At 39.2% G+C, this 24,556-nt stretch overlaps 1 protein-coding gene across 1 annotated transcript in view; it reads left to right on the top strand.

Annotated features, from left to right (window-relative positions):
- The window catches only part of LOC102206411 (receptor-type tyrosine-protein phosphatase U-like), a 110,504-nt gene that overhangs the window by 48,868 nt on the left and 37,080 nt on the right, over positions 1–24,556 (top strand). The window contains exons 11-18 of the mRNA XM_005744723.1: positions 4,065–4,101; positions 11,360–11,498; positions 13,808–13,837; positions 14,281–14,441; positions 14,775–14,962; positions 19,518–19,590; positions 21,447–21,523; positions 24,059–24,076. Of these exons, the coding sequence (XP_005744780.1) occupies positions 4,065–4,101; positions 11,360–11,498; positions 13,808–13,837; positions 14,281–14,441; positions 14,775–14,962; positions 19,518–19,590; positions 21,447–21,523; positions 24,059–24,076 (723 nt within the window). The remainder of the gene's footprint in view (positions 1–4,064; positions 4,102–11,359; positions 11,499–13,807; positions 13,838–14,280; positions 14,442–14,774; positions 14,963–19,517; positions 19,591–21,446; positions 21,524–24,058; positions 24,077–24,556) is intronic.

The raw sequence follows: 24,556 nt of genomic DNA, 5'->3' as shown, positions 1-24,556 counted from the left end.
CTGTTATTGGTATTGTAACAAAGAGCAAGTGATTAAGAACAACATCAACTCACAGCAGGGTCAGAGGATGCTGAGGAACTTAGTAAGTAGTTGCCAACCTTCTGCAGAGGTCAGTCGCTATAGACTTCCAAACCTCACGTGGCCTTCAGATTAGCATAAGAACAGTGAGAGCAACGTAGAGAGCTGCATCCAAGCCTTACATCACCAAGTGCAATGTAAAGCACTAGTGTAAAGCACACCGAAACTGGACTCTAGAGAAGTGGAGATGTTCTTGTCTATGCATCTCTATCTGGCAATCTGATGGAAGAGTCTGGGTTTGGCTGTTGTCAGGCAAACAGTACTTGTCTCACAGCATTGTGCCAAGTCTGAAGTTTTCTGGAGGAGGGGGCTTATGGTGTGCGGTTGCTTTTTGAGAAGTTGGCCTCTGCCTTAATTAAAATTAAAAGAACTCTTGATAATTCTAGATAAGAAGATATTTAGACAATTTTAAGCTCCTGGCTTAGTGGGAGAAGTTTGGGAATGGCCGCTTCCTCGTGCAATGACCAGTCCACAAAGCAAGGTCCATAAAGACATGGATGAGCGACTCCAGTGTGGAAGAACTTGACTGGCCTTGAGTCCTGACCTCAACCTAAAAGAACACTTTTGGGACGAATTAGAGCGGAGACTGCAAGACAGGCCTTCTTGTCCAATATCACAAATATTTCTCCGAAAGAGAGGTCAAAAAATTCCCATAATCATGCTCTTAAACCTTGTGGAAAGCCTTTCCAGAAGAGTTGAAGCTGATATAGCTGCAAAAGGTGGGCCATGATCACATTAAACCCAATGGATTAAGAATTTAATGCACTCAAGTTTATATGTGTGTGCAGGCAGATGAACAAATACTTTTGGAAATATAGTGCATAAAGCAAGGATTGGACTCAAACTGAATGAAAAGCAGACAGTGTTGAAAGGAAAAATTTGAAAGATATTCAGAAAGACTAGAAAACTATTGCTCAAAAGTACTTTAAAAATGTAAATAAAGTTTGGAAGCAGAATATAAAGAGGGGTGACTCAAGAATTTGGCACATTACTGTATGATCTGCTTTTTAGAAAGCCTAAATTAGCCCCTATTTTTAGACTTGTTAATCTTACATTATTTCTCATTGAAAATGGAAAGGCAAACCTTTTTCTACCTAAAACACTTAAAGACATTACATGAGCAAAGTGGCTGAATTTTTTTACAAGATAATTACTTGTGGAATAGAGTTTGCACCTTTTCTTGTCATTAGTAATCTTTCAGTTGCCAGATTGCCTCATATTTAAGCTCTTTAAAAGTCAATTTTCTGTGGGGAAAAAAAGTCAAACACTCTCCCCCAGACTTAAAGTGATCGGAAAAGAAATTCCTCAAGCTATTGAAAAAATTACCGAAGCATTAACAAGGAAAGTGCTGGACAGCAGCCACAGAAACACTGAAAGCAAATGCTCTTTAAATCATTAGGCACATATGGCTGTTATGCATGCCCACCTGTCTCCACCATCTCAGCTATACGCTTGTCCAGCTATCTCAGTCCTCACAGGATGCAACCAGTGTTTGTCTCATTGGGTGGACCTCAAGAGCTTAAAAGAATAAATGAATACAGTCAGTGTCTGGTCCTGGTGAAAAACAAGATGTTGCCTGTCCAAGTGAAATCACTGATGTCAACAGTTAGCTTCTCTCATTGTGACCTGGCATTTGAGATGATTCTGTCTCTAAAATCAATCGAAAGCGTCTTTTGGCACAGCAGCTTTTAGAAATCCAAATATTATAATTCATCTTTGCACTTTTCTTTTTTGTCCTGCAAAATAAATATATATCTCAAGTCTGTTTTCTAAATTGTAGCTGTGTTTGGGCAGCTCTGAGAGAAAGAGGGAAAAAACCTAATTATTTTGACAATTACTCTGGATAAATTAGATGTACGGGGCATACTGTGGACCATGAGCTGCCATTGAATTGAAACTGTAATTGCTTTGGCAGATATGCTGTCAGTGGGGCTTGAAAGATGCATGACTGGTGTTGCCAGTTTATTGCGAAACACATAACCAGGAAACAAACACACTTTTCCAAGTGTTTTTTCCCCGTCTGTTATTTTTGTAGGAGCCACTTTAGAAAAATCTTGATTACTGCCAAAATATCTGTGACTTGAAACATGAAAACATCAGCATGCTGAGATCTCAGAATAGAATAGAATGGAGTAGAATAGAATAGCCGTTTATGGTCATGTACAACGAAATCTCCCCCTGTTAAATGTGTTTATGTGGGGTTACGTTTCACGTATACTGATATTTATATGGACAGATGTAGCCTTCTGGCTTAATCTGCCATATTTACATGGATATATGTTAACTAATATGTCCCTTTTAAATAAATACATTCAAAAAATTAAAAAAAATAGCTAGCATTGCTAAGCTAAAGGATGTATTTCTTTTTACATTTTTATTATCACTTTTGATCACTTCAGCAAATATTATTGCACAAAAGAAAGGTTGGGAGCCTTTCTTTTCTAGACGGTGCTGACTTCAGTTTCTTGGTTAAATGTCAACTATACGTGTCTCCAGTTTATGCAAGCTATTACTCATTAGCTCTATATGTAACTTGCCTGCTAACCAGTCTGTTCCAAAAGTCATGCACTGTCAAGGAACCTCTGTGACGCCACTCTTTGACTGCCATCATTTTGTTATTGCAGTTTTAGTACTATTAATTATGCTGTTAAAACTGAAATAATCCTCTATTTCATTCTTGATTTTAACACATTATTAAGTACTACTAATAAGTCATATGAGAGTTATTATCCACAGTAAACAACCTGTGGGAGCTTGTAACTAATATAATTTTCTTTCAACCGTTAAAGGCTTTAGCACCTTTATGCTTATTTTTTGGGTTTTAGGATCAACATTCAGCACCATGTGTTTAGCATCAGACATCTGTTTTCAGTTAAGAGGTTTAATAAATTAATAAAGAGATTATAAAAATTAATGCATTAATAAATAAATAAATCAGTGTGCAAAGTTCGAATGTTATAGAAAACAAAAGTAACAACTATCCTATGAACACAGGGAAGCATATAATGGCTAAAGAAACAAATCGAGAACTAAATGGAGAGTAGATATTGAGATATATCAGGCTAAAACTGGATGGATTTATTTGCTTTTAATCTCAGAGTAGGTTAAGATTGGACTTAACCTATGCAGATTAAGATATGCAGGAGGCCAACGCCAGCATCAGTGTATAAATGCATATACAGAGTCTGCATTGCTCTCCCATTACACCACAAGACCACCAGCTGACACTGAGTTTAGTATGCTCCAGAGTTTTCTTTATGTTAATGATATGTTATTAATAACATGGCTAACTTGGCAGAATACTTGTATCTTGCAAGACAAATACATGTTTTTTGTCCACTAAGTATGAAGAAAAAGTGTTAGGGTCAGGGTCATCGCACATGATGACTTAGAGCTCATATCAATCAATTACTTTGCTTGCATGTTGTTTGCATTTTTGTTTCAGAAGACCTACATCCCATCTTGGCAGAGGATAGGCTAACTCATGACATACTACCTTTCGCTGCTTTAATAACCCCTGGGAGGAAGTAAATATAACTTATCTGTCACTATAAAAGATGGAAGAAGATGAGAATCCACTTGAAACAAATTTCCAATTATAAAAGGCAATTTGGCAAACGTTTTAGGTGAAAGGGTCAGAATCCAATCTTAGAGCACAGATTAGCATAATTGCCCATAAAGGCTAATTTAGCTTCCTTAAATCTTAATTTGGAAACTTGCGCCTCTGTCTCTGGGACAGAGATGGCTGTTTTGGGAAGGAGTGGCTTCACATTGTGAAGGGGAGCAGAGGTTGCTCACATCACAGGGAGCTGTCATGCACTTGGAAATTTCAATTATTTTCTCCACACAGCAGTGGTTTGGGCTGCATGTGTTTTACATTTTACACAAGGTGGTTGTTTTTAACAGAATGACTCATAATTAAGAAGCAATGTGATGTGTGTGAGTGTGTGTCTTTATGATTTACTCAGCTTTTTCTTTATCCACAGGAGACCAGAATAAACTGCATTCGGATTGCTCGCAAAGGTAAAACTTACATTTTCACATCAAATAAGCTATAATATCACACATTAGTTATCACTTCAGAATTACTTAAATAAAGAAATAATTATTTACAGCCATAAATGCTGTTTGATGTATTCCATGACATACATGGTCCCAGTGGTTGACCTCTAAAGACTTTGGTGAGCCTCTGGCTCTTTCTATGATGACATCCGTGGTTCCTAGAGATAGATAATAAGTGCATGTAGCCACTTTAAGGCCATCCATATGTTACGCAGCAGTGCTAATATACTCACTTCCCATTTCACCAGCACATCATATTCATCAGCTGCACATCAATAACTTTAATCTTCTGTTCTGCCACATCCCAAAGATGCTCTATTCAATTGAGATCTGATGTTTGTGGAGGCCACTAGAGTACAGATAAGCGCAACTAATTGTCATGTCAATCCCAACCGGTCGCGGCAGATGGCCCCGCCCCTCCCTGAGCCTGGTTCTGCCAGAGGTTTCTTCCTTTTAAAAGGGAGTTTCTCCTTCCCACTGTCACCAAAGCGCTTGCTCATAGGGGGTCATATGATTGTTGGGGTTTTCTATGTATGTATTGTTGTAGGGTCTACCTTACAATATAAAGCACCTTGAGTGACTGTTGTTGTGCTTTGGCGCTGTATAAATATAATTGAGCTGAATGTTCAAGAAACCAGTATGAGATGATTAAAGCTTTGTGACATACCATGTCATGCTGTTGGAAGCAGCCATTAGAAGATGGGTGATGTGGTGATGAAGAGATGGACATCACTTGCAGTTCAGTTTAAGGTTATTTACAAATCAATTAAAATGTAATTTCAAGCTGTCCAATAATTACAAATATCAGATAAAACACTTAAAAATACAAATGTATCATTTCAAACATCATTATAATACTGCACGTTCTCAAAAATGTCCTAAAATTAGTTTAAAGATCTTACAGTACAATAATACTAATCAAGACACTGACACATGGAAATCGTATTGTGAATAAATTAGAAAGTATACTTTACATGTGGCACTATAGTAGATTTTGAAAATGCCAGCCATGTAGAGTTCCTGTTCAGCTGTTCCTGAAGACAGAGAAATATTTTTTTAATGAGCTCATTCTAGACGTGGACCTCTACAGGTCACAATAAAACTTGTACATATGAGTTTGTTTCTTTCCTTCAAGAAATGTTTTCCCTCTTATTTATGTGTGAAACGAATTGACAAATACTTTAGGACAAGATCTCAAAGTTTGTCTTGGGTACTACGTTATATATTACATAGGAATTGTTGCTGACCACCCCCTAAAGTTGCCGGCCCCTCCATTGAATCAATCAGTCACTTTAAAGAAAGATTATTATTGATTTCAAAATCTTATTTGGTTGTCATATGTATCTGTTTTCAGTGATATCAATTTTAATATCAGGAAATTAACTAGTCATATCATTCTTTTCTTTCTCTCTTTTTTGTCATACTTTTCAAGTAATCTATATTTGACAGCAAAATAGCAAAATAGTAAAATAAAATGGGAAATTCTGTTTTTGGTGTGCCACCATTTTTAGTGGCCTCCATATGAAAACATTTCTGCACCTGTGCAGACACCAAGAGTCATCAGATTAGGCAACGTTTTTGCAATCTTCTCTCGCCCAAATTTTGTGAGCCAAATTGCAGCAACACCCCGTACAGTCTGCTGCTGTACTGATCAGCTTCAGGGTTTGGCTTGCTATGCACTCAGGTGCTTTTTTTTTAATTTTTTAACCTTGGTTATAATGAGCGGTTATTTGAGTTACTGTTGCTTTCCTATCTGCTCAAAGCGGTATGGCCATTGTCCTTGTCTCCTCCTAGAGAATTGCTGCTCACTGGATACGTTCTCTTTCTGCAAAAAATTCCAGTAGATCAGTAATATCTAGTGTGATTGCTGATCTAGTGGTCTAATAGACAGACTGGTCCACAACATTCAAGCCACTGTGTCTGGTGTCAGGCTGCATACATTCAGATTCACTTAAATCGCTTTTCTTCCCCACCATGATCGTGATCATGTATACATGCCTGAACATGTTGATTTGCTGTCTTATTATTGGCTGATATTTGTGTCAGTGAGCAGTTGTACCTATTTGTATTGAAGAATTCAGCAAATCATCTGAAAACCTTGTTTTTCTACTTCAGTGTGTCAGCTTTTGTACAAATTTATATCAAGTTGAAGCCAAACCATGTAAAGGAAATTCTAAATTTACAGTTGTCAGCATATTAATATTTGCAAATACACTATTTATGTATTTATGTTGCTCTTTATTTGCTCACACATGCACAGTTATTTGTGGAATTCATCATTATGACTATAAGCAGTAAAAGTTAAAGCGGAAAATTATATCAGAAGCAGTTTATATAAACATTAGCAGCACCACTGAGGGGACTCAGAGGGTGCCAGTCATCTTTTTCTTATCACCATAATGTTGAATAAGTCAAAGTAAATCTCTAGGTAAACGTAACCACTACTACCACTACATCCTTTGTGCTTCAGTGGTGCAGGGTGCATGTCAGGGAGTTTGTCAGTTGTTCTGGATCAGGCTTAGGATATTTGACACGGCCTTAGTGTTGCTTTGGGTGTTGCAGGGAGGAAGCTCTCTTGCCAATCTGCCCGCAGCCCCGAGACAGTGGAGAAAAGGTGAAAGCAAACATGCATCATTGTTCTCACTCAGTACCTCTTGAATCACTGACACTGACATTTTGGGCTCCTCCTTGGGCTTTGACGGCTTTGAAATCCACAGTGCAACAAGGTTCCCTCCCCCCACCCGCCCCTTGTGCCTGAGAGAGGAAGCGACCAGGAGTGTTTGCTTGACAGGCAGACACTGATAGAAGCCTTTCAGTTCAAACAATCAGGGGATGGGAGAGATACAGCAGGTGAAATTAACTTTTTCCAGCCTTCTTCCCTGCTGAATTATGCTTCAAGTTAGTAATGCTCTAGAGAACGGTGGCAGTTAAATTGCATTATCTTCCCTGTGAACTCTTTCATATGAGAAGTGACATTAAGACATCAAAGAATTCTGCCATACTATTGTCTGCCAGCTTGCCACTTAAGCAGAAGAGGTGGGTTGGAGTCATATATGCACTGTATTTGTGCATATATGACTGTGGTAGAGAACCTGCTGATATTACTAAACCTCTCTTGGAGGTCCCTGTAAGACCATTTCTGCAGGTTCTTATGTCACCAAGACACCAATTATAGGGTGTGTGGTTTTTTTTACCTCCTGGTGTTTTGGTGCTTTTCTCTTCTTTTTTTGTCCCCAGAAATATGCCATTGGCCAACTGTACAGAACAATAACATTTTCATTAAACATCAAGTTGTCTCAAGAAGACACCTTATTCTGTGACAAGAGGAGGTGTTTATTCACCTCAGCTCAGCCACAAGAAAGGCATGAATCTTACATTTAGAATGGAATCACATCACACCATAAATTCTTAAATAACTTTTTTTCTTATTTACCGCAGGTATCGAGAGACGCAGATCTTTTTTTAAAAACAACTTCTTCTTTTTTTTTTTCTGGCAGCTTCAAGTAATATGTGACCAGGAAAGTGTGTATTTTGTCACATGAGGGTCTCTGATTTTCTCCCTTTTTAAGCTGCTGCTGATGTTGTTTTGCTGTTAATGCAGAGTCGACACTTCCTACATCTCCTGATGATCTGCTTCAGCATTCAGCATTCAGTCTAATAACATTTGTCATTCTTCTGCTCTGGCTTCTTATTGGCTAACTTATTCCAATTTGTTCTATGCTGAATTTTCTTCCAGTCTGTATTAAGGCAATGCAGTGTGTTGACACTATGCATACGTGCTTTTCGTTCCCTCTCTGAGTTTATCTCCTGGAGATAAAAGTTCTTACTAACTGGTTGCGGTTCATTTTGCAATTATGTTTTTTCCCACTAATCGGAAGGTTGGTACTGTTGTACTGTTGTGATGTTTTCTAGTCACCGCCTCCAAGGGTTATGTTTTAGGTAGTGTCAGACAGTGTCATTCTGTCTGTCTTCAGAAAGTTTTAGTTGAATTCTGATAAAAAATTGTAGTGGCTGTAGAGTGGAGTCATGGTAACAATCCATTTAAACTTGACTTATATTCTTACAAGTGTGGTGGTTATTGTCAACATATAGAAAGTGCAGTACAAAGATTTTAAACATCATGTCACATCTGACCTTTGACCTCTCCTTTAAGGTCAACAGATTGATCTTAAGATATGCTATATAAAGATATTTTTCCTTAATGCCATTGTTTTTATTGGCAACATATGGAGAATGGTATATGGAGAGCTTAAATATCCAGTTACTTTGGGCCTCTGACATCCTCTTTAGGGTCAAATGAGGAAACAAATTTGATAAACTGTCTCTTATCTTTAACACAACGCTTAAAGTTCTGCTGCCTGTCTTTGTATTGGCAGCATTTAGGAAATGATAATGGTATATGAGGATTCTAAATATCACGTTATAGATTGTCACATTTGACCGCTGATGTGCAGAATGATGAATGATGTGCCTCGTTAGCTGCCCAGTATGTTAACGGAAGTGAGCTGCCTTGGCACAGGTTTGCACCCTGAGTGTTTCTTCTTAAATTTGTTTCTGCACTTTTTGTTACATTTTTGTTTCATAACTTATTTCAGACAAATAATGTAAGTTACAAAAGAAGAATTTCCTTGACTGTGTCTTAACATTGACTGAAAACAGAGCAAAGCACAAGAGTTTGGATAGTTCAGCGAAGGAGAATAGCAACGAATTTTATGAAAGCGTCTTTGCAAAAAGTGGAGACTGTGACATTTGCTGTTGTATTGAATTTACCTGCACGCTATAGTCCATTGCAGTCTTTTTCCAGTTTGTTGGATTTACATTATGTGCATACTAAATCCTAGCCAAATGCGTCCTTCCTGATAAGCAGTAAACCGACACAAGGAAATTAGAAATGATGGCGAGACGTGCCATTTACTGCACCCATGGTTTTCTGTTGATGACCACTGCCATGAATTCAACCATGCTAGCCATTTTCTAAATATGCCTCTAAAGACAGAATGACTCACCCAGTGTGATTTGCGTGATTATGGCAAGTCTGTCAGGCTGCTGTATTCTCTGCCAGGAGCTATAGTCACCACCAATCCACAGCTTATCAAGCCAAACTCAGCATCCTGCCTCGCTGCAAACACCCCCACCGCACTCCATACACGCATACACACAAGTCTTTTCGGTAGAAGGCACTAACTTCAATTTGAAACATCTTTGCTTTGTTGAGCCTTTATCCTGCTCTGCCAAGCACGCTGAGACAGGCCCAGGACCCCGTGATGATTACATTTCTCTGTATTTTCTCTCATTCCCAACTCTATTTGTTTTCTCATCAGCAAGAGGTGGCTTGTTAATAATGAGCTTGCTGTCACGAGTGCAATAATACTTCTTTAATTCATTGATAGTTAATAACAATATTTCACCTTTTGATAAAACACCACAGGGAGCTCTGCTGATTCACGGAGAGAGAAGAATCCTGCTCTGTTGTCTAGCTCAGATGGCAGCACAGACAGACATGTGAATGTGACATATGGCTTGGAAGGAAATAGCAGCCTGATTGAGAGCTTGCATCAGCTCAGTGAGATAACCGACCCCGCATCCTTTCTCCCAAGCCAAGTATGTTTAGCTTCTCTTTGTAGAGAAGCTGAGTATTCACGACACTGATGTCAGCGCATGAGAACGCTGTTCAAGCCTTTCCAAATATCTTCTAGTAAGGGCTTTATTTTTGGGCAGCCTCTAGCGATTAAGTACAACAAGTCATTTGAATGGTGAGACACTGGCTTGCTTGTTTACGACCGTGCATGTTAGCCCGAGACAGTCTTGCATAACTTTGAACTTCCCTCAATACTCAGCTTTGCTTATATCAGCCTTTCGAATAGTTTCTTTAATCTTTCTAGCATGGCCATAATGTTTGAATACATAACTGAACATATTATATGAATTAGTTCATATTGGGCCATCTTTGAAGCATTTAATGCAGATTCTTTGAAGCTGTTCTCAGCAGGCTGCTCAACCAAAATTAATCTGAAATGCATACAATTAGGATAGGATGCCATATCAGGTAAATCTTGCTTTGCATTTCCCTCTAGCAACCCTCCATAATTAGATGATTTTTTTTTATGTGAAACACTACCCCAGTCATTAATCTAGATTCAATAAAGAGTGACGACTTTGTTTACTCAAATGTTCTCTTTCACCTATAGAAGACGTACTGTTGAATTTTAAATCAAACAATGGCACAAAAAATGTGTCAACTCAAGTTAATTGCAGGGGCGGGAATATTATCCGTATGGGATGTTTTTCAGAAGCTGTCGAGTGAGAAAGACCCTAAGGAATCCATCTCTCTGTTATTTGAATCTTCTGAGCGTCATATTTGATAGCATGACATTTTCAAGAACAACTCCATCACCCTAACTAATACACAGAAAAGAGAAAGCTTTTATAAAGATATGGAGCAAAAAGATCAACAGCAACATTAAGTGCACGATCGCTTCTTATGTCAGCATACCGCAGCGCATGCACTCAAAAATTATTACCTGTTTTGTCACAACGTCAAAACAGGGAAATACAAATAGATGGACCTCCGCAGTATGTGCTCCTTTTCCACCTCTGAAGCATTAATGTTATCCTGTAAAATGTTATCTTTTCAAAATCCAAGAAAAAAATTAAAAAGTTAAAAATCTAATATTTCCATCTCATGAACAGAAATCTGCTACTCCGCGACTTTAGCTATACAACGTCATGTACCACACACCTTCATTTCCCATCCCTCCCTCACTCTGTGTTGTCATAACCCCTCCACCACCCCAACATCTCCCTGTAGGCTCTGCGAGATACTTTACTTATCACTTCCAGATTTGTAGCAAATTTGAGCTCAGAGCCAGAACAGTCCACTCCATCCTTCTGCTGTTATAAATCAGTCATTTCAAGCTTGAGTTGTATGAGTAAATTATGTTTTCTTGGTCATTGCGGTGAGTCAACATTTACGTTCTGTTTGTGATAATAATCCTGTGGTGTGCCAAAAATCAATACAAGATTCCAGCAGATTGAGAAAGGCAATTGTGTTTACAGTTTTGTTTGTTTATGGTAATGATCCAAAATCGATCCTTTATTGACACTGAATTACTAACTGTTGCGCGTAGAGTTTGCATTTAGAAATGAATAATCATTGATAGTGGAGGCTGTCTTTGTAACTTTCTCGCTTCCTCACCTGTCCATCACGACTAATTTGCAGCTGCTTGTAAGGATTCGAAGAGGGCTCTGGAGGTATCCCAGCATGCTGAGGACATGGGTCTGATCCTGGGAGCCTGCGCCGGCGGCCTCGTGGTCCTCATTCTACTGCTGGGGGCCATCGTCATTATCGTCAAGAAGGGGTGAGTGGCTGCGAAAATGTTTGTCTGCTGGCCAGCCGACATGAGATGGGTTAGAGCTTTTCACGGTTAAACATTTATGGTTTGAAGTCTTATTGTTCCTGCATAGGCCATCCAGCGGAGTAAATTTATCTCTATCCCACTTGGCAGCTAGGGTCTATTGAGGAAAGCATTTGGCAGTGAGAGTGAATTACAACCAGAGTTAGTGGAATGGTAGAGCATTAATCCTAAACTCTCCCACTGCTGCCTCAGCCGAGCTTTTGTGTTTCTCATCTCATCTTTTAATTTCAAGGTCTGCGTGTTGGCTGAACACATTCAAATGCAGCCTGTTCGCACTGGAATCGCTGGCTGCTTTCCACCTGCAAATTACCTCTGTCGTCGATCGCACCTGCAGTGTATTCTTCCTTTGCTCGCTGGGCAATAGTGGAACACTCATCTGAGTGTGAAATATTTCATCAAGGGGCATGTTATTCCATTGCCCACTCAATTACATGAGGCAAGCAGCTGTGAGGTGCCAGTGGATGGGCTAGTAATTGGTTAGGAAGGTTGTTTTTTTGCTTTTTTTTGTTGAGGCAGTGGGTAGGGGTGGGCTCCTCAGCCCTGAGGAATTTTCTTTGCTGTGAATAGAGGGAGAATGAATGGGGATGTCTGGAGGAAGGCGGTGACTGATAAGATTCACTGGGCCAATCTAGCCACCACAATAGAAACTAGACAGCCGCATGGGTGCAATGGGAGCAGGCCTGTTTATATTTAGGCACACGATATTATCTCTCTGCATGTACAAAGAGAGACTGTATACATTAATGTTTTCAGTTATCATTCGGAATATCAGAGATCCCTGCATAGTGGCATATTCAGGAGGGTGCTGGTTAAATGCAGACAGGAGTGAAAAACAAAGGATGTGCTTGCTGCATGCCAAATTTCAGCTTTAAACCAACTTTAAACTTTGTGATATTAATGGGAACACTTGCGAAGTGAAGGTGGAGGAGTCAACAGCTTATTATGTTTCATCAGGCTCACTCAAAGCTAATGAACCTAAGAGCAAAATAAACAAGTGTTAAAAAAATGAATCCATCATTTAAGGATGAAATCAACTTAAATATTAAGCTAAAATATATGAAAAATGGAAAAGTCTTGATAGATTTAGATGCCACAGTCAGGTAGATTAGATTAGATTAGATTACATGTTTTTTGAGCATACAACTTAAAATACACACTACTTGCTTTTTATATCTCATAGATTAAGTCAGTTGTTTTTGGATAGTTGTGATTCTTCTTATTGTAACTTCATGAAAAATGAGTCATTCGGTTCTTTGGGTTCAAATTTTATATTTTGTTTTTTGCAACACTACTTAACTGTTAGATCAGTTTCACACGAACTAAAACAAATCAATCAAATCAACAATCTAACACACGAAGCGAAACTGAACATGATGGCCACCAGACAGGAGACTATCAAAGTAAAACAGGAAGTACAGGGAGCACACACACTGAGACGCAGACTGACGGAACCCAGAGAACAGAGGGAGGAAAGAGAGAGTGAGGGACAAAAGGGACAAATGACGAGAAAGGGTGAGAAAAACCAGACACACCCACACAGACATGATTGGACGATCATGAAGACCTAACTGGGGGAATGCTGAGGGAAGGACACGGAGACATGAATGGAACCAAATAACAACCAAGACATCCTGAACTAGAAACACTGAATAAAGTCAAGGGTGTAAGCAAACTAAACTAGGAAATATAAAATACACAGAGAACATAACGAATAAATAAGACTCCGAAAACACAAAGTAAACCCAAAGCACTGGGTCTGCTTATAAACACAACACAGACCCGCAAAGGAAATCCTGTGATTAACAAAGCAGTGATGGAATACAGATTTTTTTAAAGCTACTTTTGTTGATTTTTAAAATGTGATATGATTAGTCTTTCCTTTAGAAAAAAACCCCTCTTAGTTCCCTAAAATGTTCCCAAACGGCAAACATAAGGCACCTTCAATGTATTTAATAAGATTAATCCAAATGAAAGATGCACACACACCTCTATACTATCAGTTTTATTTATGATGATTTTGTTCTTAGGCCTCCGTTAGTTGAAATTTTTAAAAATCTTTTGTTGGTCCCAATGTGAGTTGTGTTATGAGGTGAGCCTGTCTTCTGCCTCACGATGGCCAGCCAGGAACATTCCAACACACTGAGCATCTTCATTTATCTTTCTGATGTCCATCTTGATAAACCATAGTCACCTCTCTTTTTTTTCTCTTCACTCTCTGTCTCTCTCCTTTCCTCCTCCTTCATGCTAATCAGAAGGGACTTCTATTCTTACCCTTACTACCCGTAAGTTACTCCTTTCTCCATCTTCCACCCTGATGCCATTTTCCCCTTGCTTTGTAGACCCAGGATTACTAGAGTGGAAATAAGCATTGCTATCTCCACCGCATTCTCAAATCAACCCCTCACCCCACCACCAAACACACACACACACACACATACACAAACAAGCACACATACACACACACCACTTCAGCAGAACCTTACTGCAACCCATGACACACTCTTGCTATCACCAGATCTCACTTTTCCCCTCGTCCAGTTTCAATCTTGTGGCCCTTATATTTCCCTTTCACTCCAATTTCTCATCTCCTCACCCACCCTCCTTTCCTTTATTCCTTATCTCTTTGCCTGTCTTTCTCTCACTTCTCACCTTCTCTGCCATCCTCTGTCTGTATTTGCTCCCTGCCTTTCTCTATCCTCCCACCTCTCTTCCTGCCTCTCTACAGTAGGAAGAAGGTGGCCATAAACAAGGCAGCCATGTCCTACAGGCAGGAGAAGAGTCGGAAGCTGAGCTCTCTGGATTGCAGCATGACAGAGCAGAGCACTCTCCAGCAAGATGAGAGGATGGCCCACTCCTTCATGGATGCCCACGGCTGCAATGCTCGAAGTAAGGCAGCAAGGACCACATGAGTACTTTTGAGAAAGTGTCTAGAGAGAGTGCAGCTTCCTGCTTTCTGACCTTCAGCCATGTTTGCAAACATATATCCAATCTGTCCTGTCAAAACGTAAGATGCTTTGGACAGAGAAATCTCCTGAAAGGCTCTTGTCTGTTTGAATATTCTGCAGCACCAGTCAGCACTCATATCTCTGCAGAAATGCTGACTTTTTCCTTTAAGCTGCCCCCTAGACTTTTTTACATTAATAAAAAAGAACAGAGCATGTGCCGCAGAATCCTCAGTGTCAGCTGGATGCCTTGAACTGTATCTGTTTGTGTTCCCAGATGAGCAGCGTAGCTCTGTCAATGAGTCTAGCAGTTTACTGGGAGGCTCACCCCAACGTCACTGTCGGAGGAAAAGCTCGCCATATCACACGGGTCAGCTCCATCCTGCTGTAAGGGTGGCTGACCTCCTCCAGCACATCAACCAGATGAAGACAGCTGAGGGATATGGTTTCAAACAAGAGTATGAGGTAAGGCATGTATGAAAAACACACAATTTCATTTGTGCTTTTTTTTTCCATTAGGTTTAGCTAAAAATTTAGTTTTTTGTTATGTTGCAATTTTAATTGTCTATCTGTAAATGTATGTAGTTATTTAAATTGTTAATCCACTTTGTTAGCTTAATGGTATCCACATAGTCCAATGTGTCTCAATCCCTGTTTTGAGTATGTACACCCACACTAACAAATATGACTACACAATATAAGCCACGAGTATGTCAGTTTTCCAGTATTTAACAGTCAAAGGTATATAGTGTGCAACTCTGTATACTTCTCTCTCTAAGCATACAGTGTTATGCAAAGGTTTGAAACTACCTCTCATTTATTCATATTTTCCATCCAAAAAGCCAGACCTTCTTATAAAATTTTAAAGTGATCTTGTGGTTCTTCCGGGTTTCTCAAGGTCTTTCAAAGTTTTTCTTTGGACTTTGGCTTTTTTATATTCAGTCCTGTTAGATTGGCACATTACACAAGAACTTGACTGAAAATCAGTGGCAACAATTCGATGATGAATCCAAGGGTGACATTTTGAGATAAAATTGTTGTCAGTATATATGGAAATGTCAGGAATAAGGTGCAACAGTGAGTGTCAACAACCGTCTGTAAAACATGGTGGCGACGCAGTCATGTTTTTTGGCTGCATTTGAGCCGAGGTGTTGGGGACCTTGTCAAAATTAATGGAATTAAAATTGCCAAAAAATACTGTCAGATTTTGATCTACCATGGTAATACCATCTGGAAAGCATTTGATTGGCTTCATCTTTCAGTATGATATTCATCCCAATGGAGTAAAAGTCACTGGATAAAAAAACAAAGATTGGAACTCTATCAGTTATGGATCGGCCTTATAGACACAAAAGATCAAGGAAGAGGGTTGTCCCTCAAAAAGCAATGTAAGAATGAGGGGTAGCACAAGACTTTTTTATGTAACTAGAGGGGAAGTCCTACCACGAAATTTATAAATGAAATGTTAATGCAAAATTCTGTGACTATTAGCCAACTAGCCTAAAGTTAGGGGTTTTTCTTGGGGGGCAATGACATTGCCTGTGTTTGTCGTAGTCTGATATTCATGTCTGGTTTGCTGTCATCTTTACCTATAAGACTTTAGTATTATGTTTGGTCAAGGACTTGACAAGTTCACAAAATGGGCCTACTAGCAAGACATGTAAAATGTTGTAGTTCACTTTTGAAGTAAGTAAAATGTTGATCATTTTTGACAGGTATTTTAAGAGTTTATCTTATATTCTAGAAAATTAGCTATCAAATTCAGTGGTTTATTCAGACGTTAGAAATTACTTATGTAGTTTTGATTATTTATTCTACTAGCTAGAAAATTTCTACTGCTAGCTAGCCCAATCATTAGTTTGCTCTCATGCATCTAATTATTACTTTACATCTAATTATTACTCAATTTATCTATTAAATCAGTTCCAAACTACTCAGTTCTGTATTCAAGTTTGTGTTTTTTTTTTTTGTTTTAATTAGTTGAGCTATTTTTGCCAGATGCTCTCTAGCTACCGTTTGCTGTAACCTGTCGCTAGTCCTGGTGCTAGCTGCCAAGCCATATGTACCTTTGGTCTTGGCTGTTTTTGTTTGGTTTTTTCTTTTTTGATTTGACAAAGTTACAGTCTTTCAAAGTGTTGAATCATATTATGCTTCCGTATTTGTTTTATTGGTTTGCTGTCAACTTCTAGTATACAAAGCCAGTTCCATGACAAATTGATTTTGTTAGCTTGAAGTTGAAGAACCTGCACAGAGCAAAAGTCACTGGTCAACACACCTCTTTAAAGAACATTACACCTAAGGGCCTCATTCCCGTGAAATTTCATTTATTTCTTTGTAGCTGAAAAAATAGGTGAATCATTTGTCAGATTGCATCAAGTCAAAATTCCCAATATGTTACAGTGTACAGACCCATCTGTATAATATTCCAGACCAGTGCTGTCTGTTTTGAAGCATTTTAAATGGGGTCTTGAATATTCATGAGCATGACCAGTAAAATATGTTTTTGACTTCATTTGCATTACAGAGTTAATGCATATATATATACTGAACATTCTTATTATAAGAGCACTAATTACTATTTCCAAAGTTAGGCCACTCAGAGTTCTGGTTAATATAATATAAAATTCTCAACATCATCCAGTTGTGATAGGAATTTTTTTTCTCTGCACCTACAGCTGCAGGAAGCCAGATGCACTTTTTCAATTCATTAAGCTATCACCTGAGGGGCCAACAAATCCCCCCCCTCCTCCAAAATCAATATATGGGTTGCTTTTTCACTCCTCAGTCTGGCTCCTCATCGCCTGGAGAAATAAACAAGATGAAGGGGATCAGCCTGCACTCTGCTGTCAGACTTCATAACCCTTATTTCCCACAGGGTCACACTGCTGCTGCCATTGATCAGACATGTTGCAAGGCATTGTGGGGGGGTTATGAATGAGTCAGGCCCTGGGGTAGGTGGGGTACAGTATGTGTTGTGAAAGTCAACATCTGGAGCAAGAGTCAGTGAATACACTAGAGGATAGAACCTCTGCCCCTTCACCAGGATGTGGCTACTTAAAAGTGATGTTGTGTCATTTTGTTATCTCTTGGAAGACTAGTGAACCTGAGAGAGCTGTATATATTAAATGAAGGCCTGCAAACCTTAGCGACCTCTGCTCACAATGTGAGAGACTGATAAAGCCATACAAAAACAGTTACTTCAAGTTCTGTTGCTAAAGGTGGCACTACAAGCTATTGCATCTTTGGGTGAATTTAGTTGTTTAGACTGCAGAAAGTCCTGTGAAAACTTTCACGGCTGTAGTTCCATTTCAAGGAAATTCAAAGTGTCAGGATTACAGGTAAATAAATAAATAGAATAACTCCATAGGTGGAACAAAGAGTGTGTGTCCTACGTACAGATAAGTAAAAAAAAGAAAAAAACTAAAGATACAGTGAGAATAATTCTGTTTGACAGGTCATTGTTTTATCCCCCATCTAATATTTAAAAACTATTCATGATTAATCTAAAATGACACAAACATACTTAGTTGTTCAATCTTAAACAACAAGTATGGATTAATCTTGTGTACTTGTGTGTCATATGGTACGCTCGGTGCTAAAGGCTGTTTGCAGAGGCCTGGGTTTGAGTTCATCATTTACATCAAGTCATCCACCCACTCTCACCCTTCACTTTCCTGTCATCATATATACCCAAATAAATGTACATTAAATATTGCCAAAAGTTTTGACAGGAACTTCTAACTACTGGAGATAAAGTAAACTCATATGAGAATCAGAAGATGAAAGAAATACTGCAGCAGGATGTCTCACTCGTCTTTCACTGTTGGAGGTTTATTGGTTTTTAACGTGGAAACCCAAAATGTTTCCATTTTGAAGGAATTTTTCAGTTTATTTCCAGAACTCATATAGTCAGGGGAAACTACTTTCAAGGAAGAAAGGCTCCCATTTCCCACGTAGTTGCCATACAGTGCCATGAGATTATGGGATAGTAACAGGAGGTTTAATCCCAAGTCTGTCCTTTAATGTCTTTTTGCAGTTTTTCAAAATATATATTTTATTGAAAATTACATGGAAGATTAGAGTCATTTGCGCTTGTTGCGCTGGCAGAGTCAGTGAAAACTGATATAATGGCATTTCCGAGCATTATCTTTTTTTTTTTCTTTAGTCCAGAATCCTTAATGTCCCAAACAAATACTTTCAGAAATGAATAAATCTCCACGAAGGTCAACAGAATGTTGTTTCCAAAATCTACAAGGAGTTTTGGACAAATACAGGTTTGTTAAGCAGGATTAAATCAGGCATTACCAGCGCTGATGTCAGTGACTGATATAATCCTCCGATTATCTTTCCTTCTCCTGCTCGCCTCGGATGTCAGGTGGTACCAATTCAACACCCGTTGCCCGGGAGAGATTGGTCTGCTGTAAACGAGCGACAGCGTGCCTCAGTATGAGAGCCTGGATGTGCCCACCGATACAGCAGAGAGATCAGGCTGGTTTTTAAAATGCAAAAGAATACGACACCACTCATGTCAGGCCCATGCTTTATTTATTTATTTTTTTTCATCTTGCTCGCTTATAGTATTGATTCAGATTCAATGACTCATCTCACTGCACCAACAGATTTAGTCGATGGATGTCATAAACAGCTGTCACAAGTTTGGCAGTTTAACACCGAGGTATTACATAGCAACCGCTTCTGCAAGCAGCGAGTCCCACACTGTGTTCAGAATGAGAATGACTGCAGAGGGCCACCTTCTCCTTTCCAAGGCCGCAGCCATCTCTCAGCGCCGTCTGCATGTCGTCTCTCAGCCTCAGTCGCTCCCCGCTATGTTGTGGCAGATGTCTCTTGATGACTTGGCAAGATGCTATAACACTGAAGCTACTAAGACGACCTTAGGGTAACACTTTGGAGTGCATTAGCAAAGTTGTTCCCATTCTGAGTGTCAAGAAGCACAAAAGACGCATCGTCCCTGCCTGTTGTTTCTGTTTCTGAAAACTTTTTGGTTCTCTTTAATCTGCAGAGTTTTTTCGACGGCTGGGATGTCACAAAAAAGAAGGACAAGACCAAAGGGAGGCACGATAGCCTGCTAAACCGTGAGTATTTGTGTACTGAGCCATGTGTTGAGTTGTGTTTGCGCCGTGGCTTGGGTGTGTTCCACTTTTTTTCCTTACTGTAAGTTACAGCATACCTTACCATTTCTTTTTATATGCACACTGTAAAGTAAATCACCATTTTACAATGCCACTGCCTGTATCCTGTGAGCCAGAGGTGCCCAGTAATTGCTTTTACTCCCAATGGAATGGCTGTTGATTCTTGTTAAATATGTGATTAAGGTATGATTAATTAAAATTGATTGTTTAACCGTGTGTTTAATGATGTTTTTGAAATGTTTGCCTCTATAGGAGGAATACTAAATGCCTTACTTATTGTATTTTTCAGAGCCCTTATACAAAAGTGTCAGAAATTACTTTTGTGTCATAAAGCTTCTCAATGGAGGAAACTGCAATCTGCAGGAGTCACGACTGCTTTTGCTTTTCCTCCTAATCCTTCTCTATTATTTTTCAATCGTTTTCAGAATCCGCCTGATCCAGGTAAACCATTGCTTTAGTGGTAGAGTTTAGTTCTGTTAAACCAATAGTTTAGGTAAAGGAGGCATACTGGATATTGTTCATTCCTCCTTGTGAAAGAAAGAGTACACAGCGACTCACTGTGAGCACAGCAGCAGCATCTCTATCTCACTATGGCAGATGAGTCAAAATATATTACCAGGCAATGCAAATGTAATCATGGGGAATGGGAAAGTAGTCCAGAAAAATATATGCAGAGCATTTGATCATCAATCGGTCCTAAAACAGTAATTACCACTGTTGTTGTTGAATCAGTTATTAATCTTTAACTGTTTAATATTTGTCCAAATGTCTGTGCCCTACATGGCCAGAGTCCTGCGTATATATAGCTGAGCTACTGAGAGCTTATAATTGTAGGCGGCCTCTCCAGCTTCTCTTCGACTCAGGCTCGGTTGGCTGTTGACTGCTGACGCCCTATATCTATAGTTTGGCTTCTCTTAATCTTTCACGCATTATTTGTTGGTCTTTTGTTCTTCTAATATGTGTGTACAGGTGTGTATGCAGGAATGAATTAGGCCATGTGTTTGGATGTAAGAATATGCTCGCTTAACTGTAACTGTGTGTTTTAAAAATGCTATAGAAATATAGTTATTAATACCTTTATTATTAGCTAACCGATACCCAACACCAGTGGCTTGTTTGACCCAGCAAAGGTAAATCTGAACCCCGACAGTTTATTAATTGTATAAGTCATTGTTCAAAAAGGATGAATGTACTATGAATAACAAGCAAGGAATGCTCAAATATAGAACATGATGACTTCAGCTTGCTATGGTGTTACTGGCTCATAGGGGATCATACTGAAAATAAGTTTGTTCTACAGCTCTCTCCGTGCCCTTAGATATTGTATATTACCAGATATAGTTTCTTGACATTTTTTTTTTGAAGGTCACCTTTGACCTTGAGTGCTAACAATGAAGGTCAAGGTCAAATGCTTACCCAGCCTACAGACTCATGCCTCCCAAGGCCTGGTATATTGCTCTGAAGTTTGAAGGTGATCCATAAAAAAATGTGGATAATATAAAGTTTTTACTGATTTTCACATTTGGTGTGATCTCGACCTTTGACTTGAATTTGGTTTCTACCATCACACTAACTTTGGAAATGACAAAAACTCTGGATGTTAGGCTGCTAGCAAACATGCAAACAGACAGTCAGACGAACCAATAAACGCCCTCCCTTCCTTCAGGTGGAGAATCAGTACTCTAGTATTTTGGAAATGGACAGACTGAGATAATAATCAAACACTAAAATACTTATATATATATATACTGGATGCAAATACCTCTACATACTGATAAGTGATGTTTTATGCGTTGTAGATGACCGTCATCGAGTCAAGCTCCACTCCCTCCTTGCAGATCCCAGCTCCGATTATGTCAATGCCAACTACATAGACGTAAGTTACCTTTACTTTTATTTTTCCTTCTGCGTCACCTCATACTCCCACATCTCTGGCCTTGCTGATCATACAGCTCTGCCTTAAGAGCTCATATTAGTTGTCTTTTATTGTTTTTGTTAACCTGGCGCTTGACCAGCAGTCACCTCCCCATGCTGTCAGCTAAATCCGAACTATCATTTAATGACTACATCCACAGCGTACCATAATATCTATGTGTGTTAGTACATGTAGGCTTTGAAATAAGATTTTATCGCTATATCTCTAAAGTTCCAGCAAGAGCCTATAAGCTCTGAGCAGCAGGCCTTGCCCAAGTGCTTTTGTAAGGCAATATTGAGCATTGAAATTGGACCCAATATAACTCAGTTGATCCTTTCATATACTTTCAGATTTTGTGATCTCACCTACAGTTCAGCTCGAATGAGTGTCTCAGGGAGCCTCTCCAGTCCCAGCAGCAGTTTGCTCTCCCTTGAGATGCAATCTCTGCAGCTTTGCATTAGATGGAGCAACAGTGTCTGAAGGACTTTTCCTTCAGCGCAGGTCAGGCTGTGAGCTCTGCCGCTCACTCATAAATAGAAGGGTCACTTCAAGGGGACTCTGAAAAAGCTCTCCACAGTCTTCCCTTCATGTAGTCTGCTGAAGTATTAATCTCAGGTTTAATATGAGCCCGTATAATAGGCTGATTGCTCTGTCGCACCCTTTGTTTTAGCAATTGTTTTGTGAACAAAAGACAACGTAAGGGGCAGATTTGTGGTTGTGGTCGCCTGACTCAGCATACGCGAGTCCCATCGGGTAGAACTGTGTGGCCACTTCATCCCCTTTAGTGCTCCATGATGGCTCCATTAGAACGAGTGCTCCAAGGACCTTTGTGCCATTAACTGTGCAGGCTACAGCACCACTTGCATGTCATGCCAAGACCCTTGGCTCAAAATACTGCAGTGAAATGATTCCAAATGATTCATGGAGGAGGCCAAGGCTGGAATAATGGAACGTTGCTTTTTTTAAAGGTTAAACTGAAAAGTTTAGTAGTCTTCTCACTCATTCACGTGCACATTTGCATGTCTTTCATTTTGCAGGGGTAGCAAGACATGACATTATTTTGTAAAATCTTTAGATGAACCTTGTTTTTGCCATCTAGGCTGACAGATGTAACTCCAAAAGATGCAATTAAATTTCAGCGGACTTTGATATTCTGTTAGGCACTCGGGAAGTGATGCCAGTTACAGTTGGTCGCTTTCGATTAAATGGAAGTTTGAGAATGGCTGAGCAAACCAATCAAAAAGCTCGAGATAAAATTCTGGTTTAGCAAAAAGCTCAATATACCATATTTATCATTGTCTCGCTTGTCATTGTGCGTCACCTGGGGAAGGCAATCTGACCAAGATTATTTTGCATGGTACTCAAAGCACCATTAAAGAACAATTCCGGTTTCATCAGCTTAGTTTATTCAACTTTAAGCTGCATCATTTAGAATGTAATTTAGTTTTTGGCTTTCTCGATTTGCAATAATGCTGCAAATAGTAACACAGTACATGCAGTGTTTAGCAAATGTATTAAAACCACCATCCAATGTACGGTTTATGGAACAGCTGCCCAAAATTAATAATATTGGTAATTACTATTATTGAATATTTCTGCAATGGTTAATCCACCAGTATGCACAAGCCCTGTAATCAAAATGATATTTTTAACCTGTAAAGATTATTTTGGCCAAATGCTTAGTTTTATTATAAACTGTGACTTTCAGACTAGTTTTGTTGCTCAAACTTTTTTTGCAGTGTCTCTGTGTTCCCAGATCTCAGCTTAGTTCACCATAAAATTAACACAGAAACTGTATTTTCTGCCTTAAAAAAACCTGGTATCTTTGTTACGTTAGACTGTCAAAAAGTCTACACAATTTTATTAATTTAAGGCAAAACTGTGGTTATGGCATATATACCACTCCACCCTCTTCATTTGTTTTCTTACACAACCCTAACCCACAAATTAAATAAGAATTTATCCAGACTGGACATAACTTCTATGGAATCTCTGAATTCACTGCAACTTTATGAACAATTCATAGCATGTATTGAGTAACATTGTGTAGTTCCTAAGGCACCATGTTCCCTCCTTCTCTGCAGAACCTATTAAAGTGTCATTGATGTTATTAAGAGCTTGGATAATGCTGGGTTTTTACTGCTCTCGGATGATGACCTGCTGCTGCACTCTTTTATCTTTTTTGCCCGTCTTTAACAATCTAAGTAAAGACATATGATTGAACTTCCCATTCTCTTCCTGCAAGACAAATGACTAAAAGACTGCGGTTGCTATATAACAAGAGTTGGCCTTTATCGCAAAAACATGGAAATGAAAGATTTCTGGACATTATTCTCTCCACAGGTTTCCAGTGCAAACTGCTTTCTAACCATTTCATAACCCTTTTCTTCTGGTCTTTAATCACATTAACTAGCTCTTATTTCCTCCCCTACTTTCCTTCTATATCTCTCTCTGTTCCCCACCCTCCCTTGTTTTCAACCTTTTGGCATCTCTTAGATTCGGATAAACAGGGAAGTAAGTATCTTGCTTCTCTTCTGCTTTCCATCTTCTTCTTTTCATGCCGCCTCCTCTGGCTCTCCCTGCCAGCCCTCCACGGCTTTTCTTCTTCTTTTCTGGCAGATCCTCCTTTGCTTTTCCTCTCTGAGCTGCTGAGCCTTTCCACTTTTAGCCCTCACTGTTCCTCTGAGTTTTAACTTTTTTCTCCCAAACTGACCGTAGCAGTCTCATCCATAGTCAAATGCTCACCTTGAGTTTTTGCTTAACATCAGTCTCAGTTTTTTTGTATAAAATGGCTGATAGAATACTACAGAGGAAAAAAGATGAGGTCAAAGCTCATGTTTATACACACACAGTATGACAGGAGGCATTGTAAATATATACAGTGACAGTGAAAAGTAAAGAAAACCCTGCTTTTCCAATAGTATGAGAGCCCATATTTATCAGGCATCTCAGAGTAAGATAGTAGGTGCAAGATCACACTATAAAACAAAAAAA

The sequence above is a fragment of the Pundamilia nyererei genome, unplaced genomic scaffold, assembly GCF_000239375.1.
Source record: "Pundamilia nyererei isolate P.nyererei 1_Seehausen unplaced genomic scaffold, PunNye1.0 scaffold00148, whole genome shotgun sequence".
Classification (NCBI taxonomy): Eukaryota; Metazoa; Chordata; class Actinopteri; order Cichliformes; family Cichlidae; genus Pundamilia; species Pundamilia nyererei.
The sequence above is the reverse complement of the archived record's forward strand: the minus strand, read 5'-3'. Positions and strand labels throughout refer to the sequence as shown.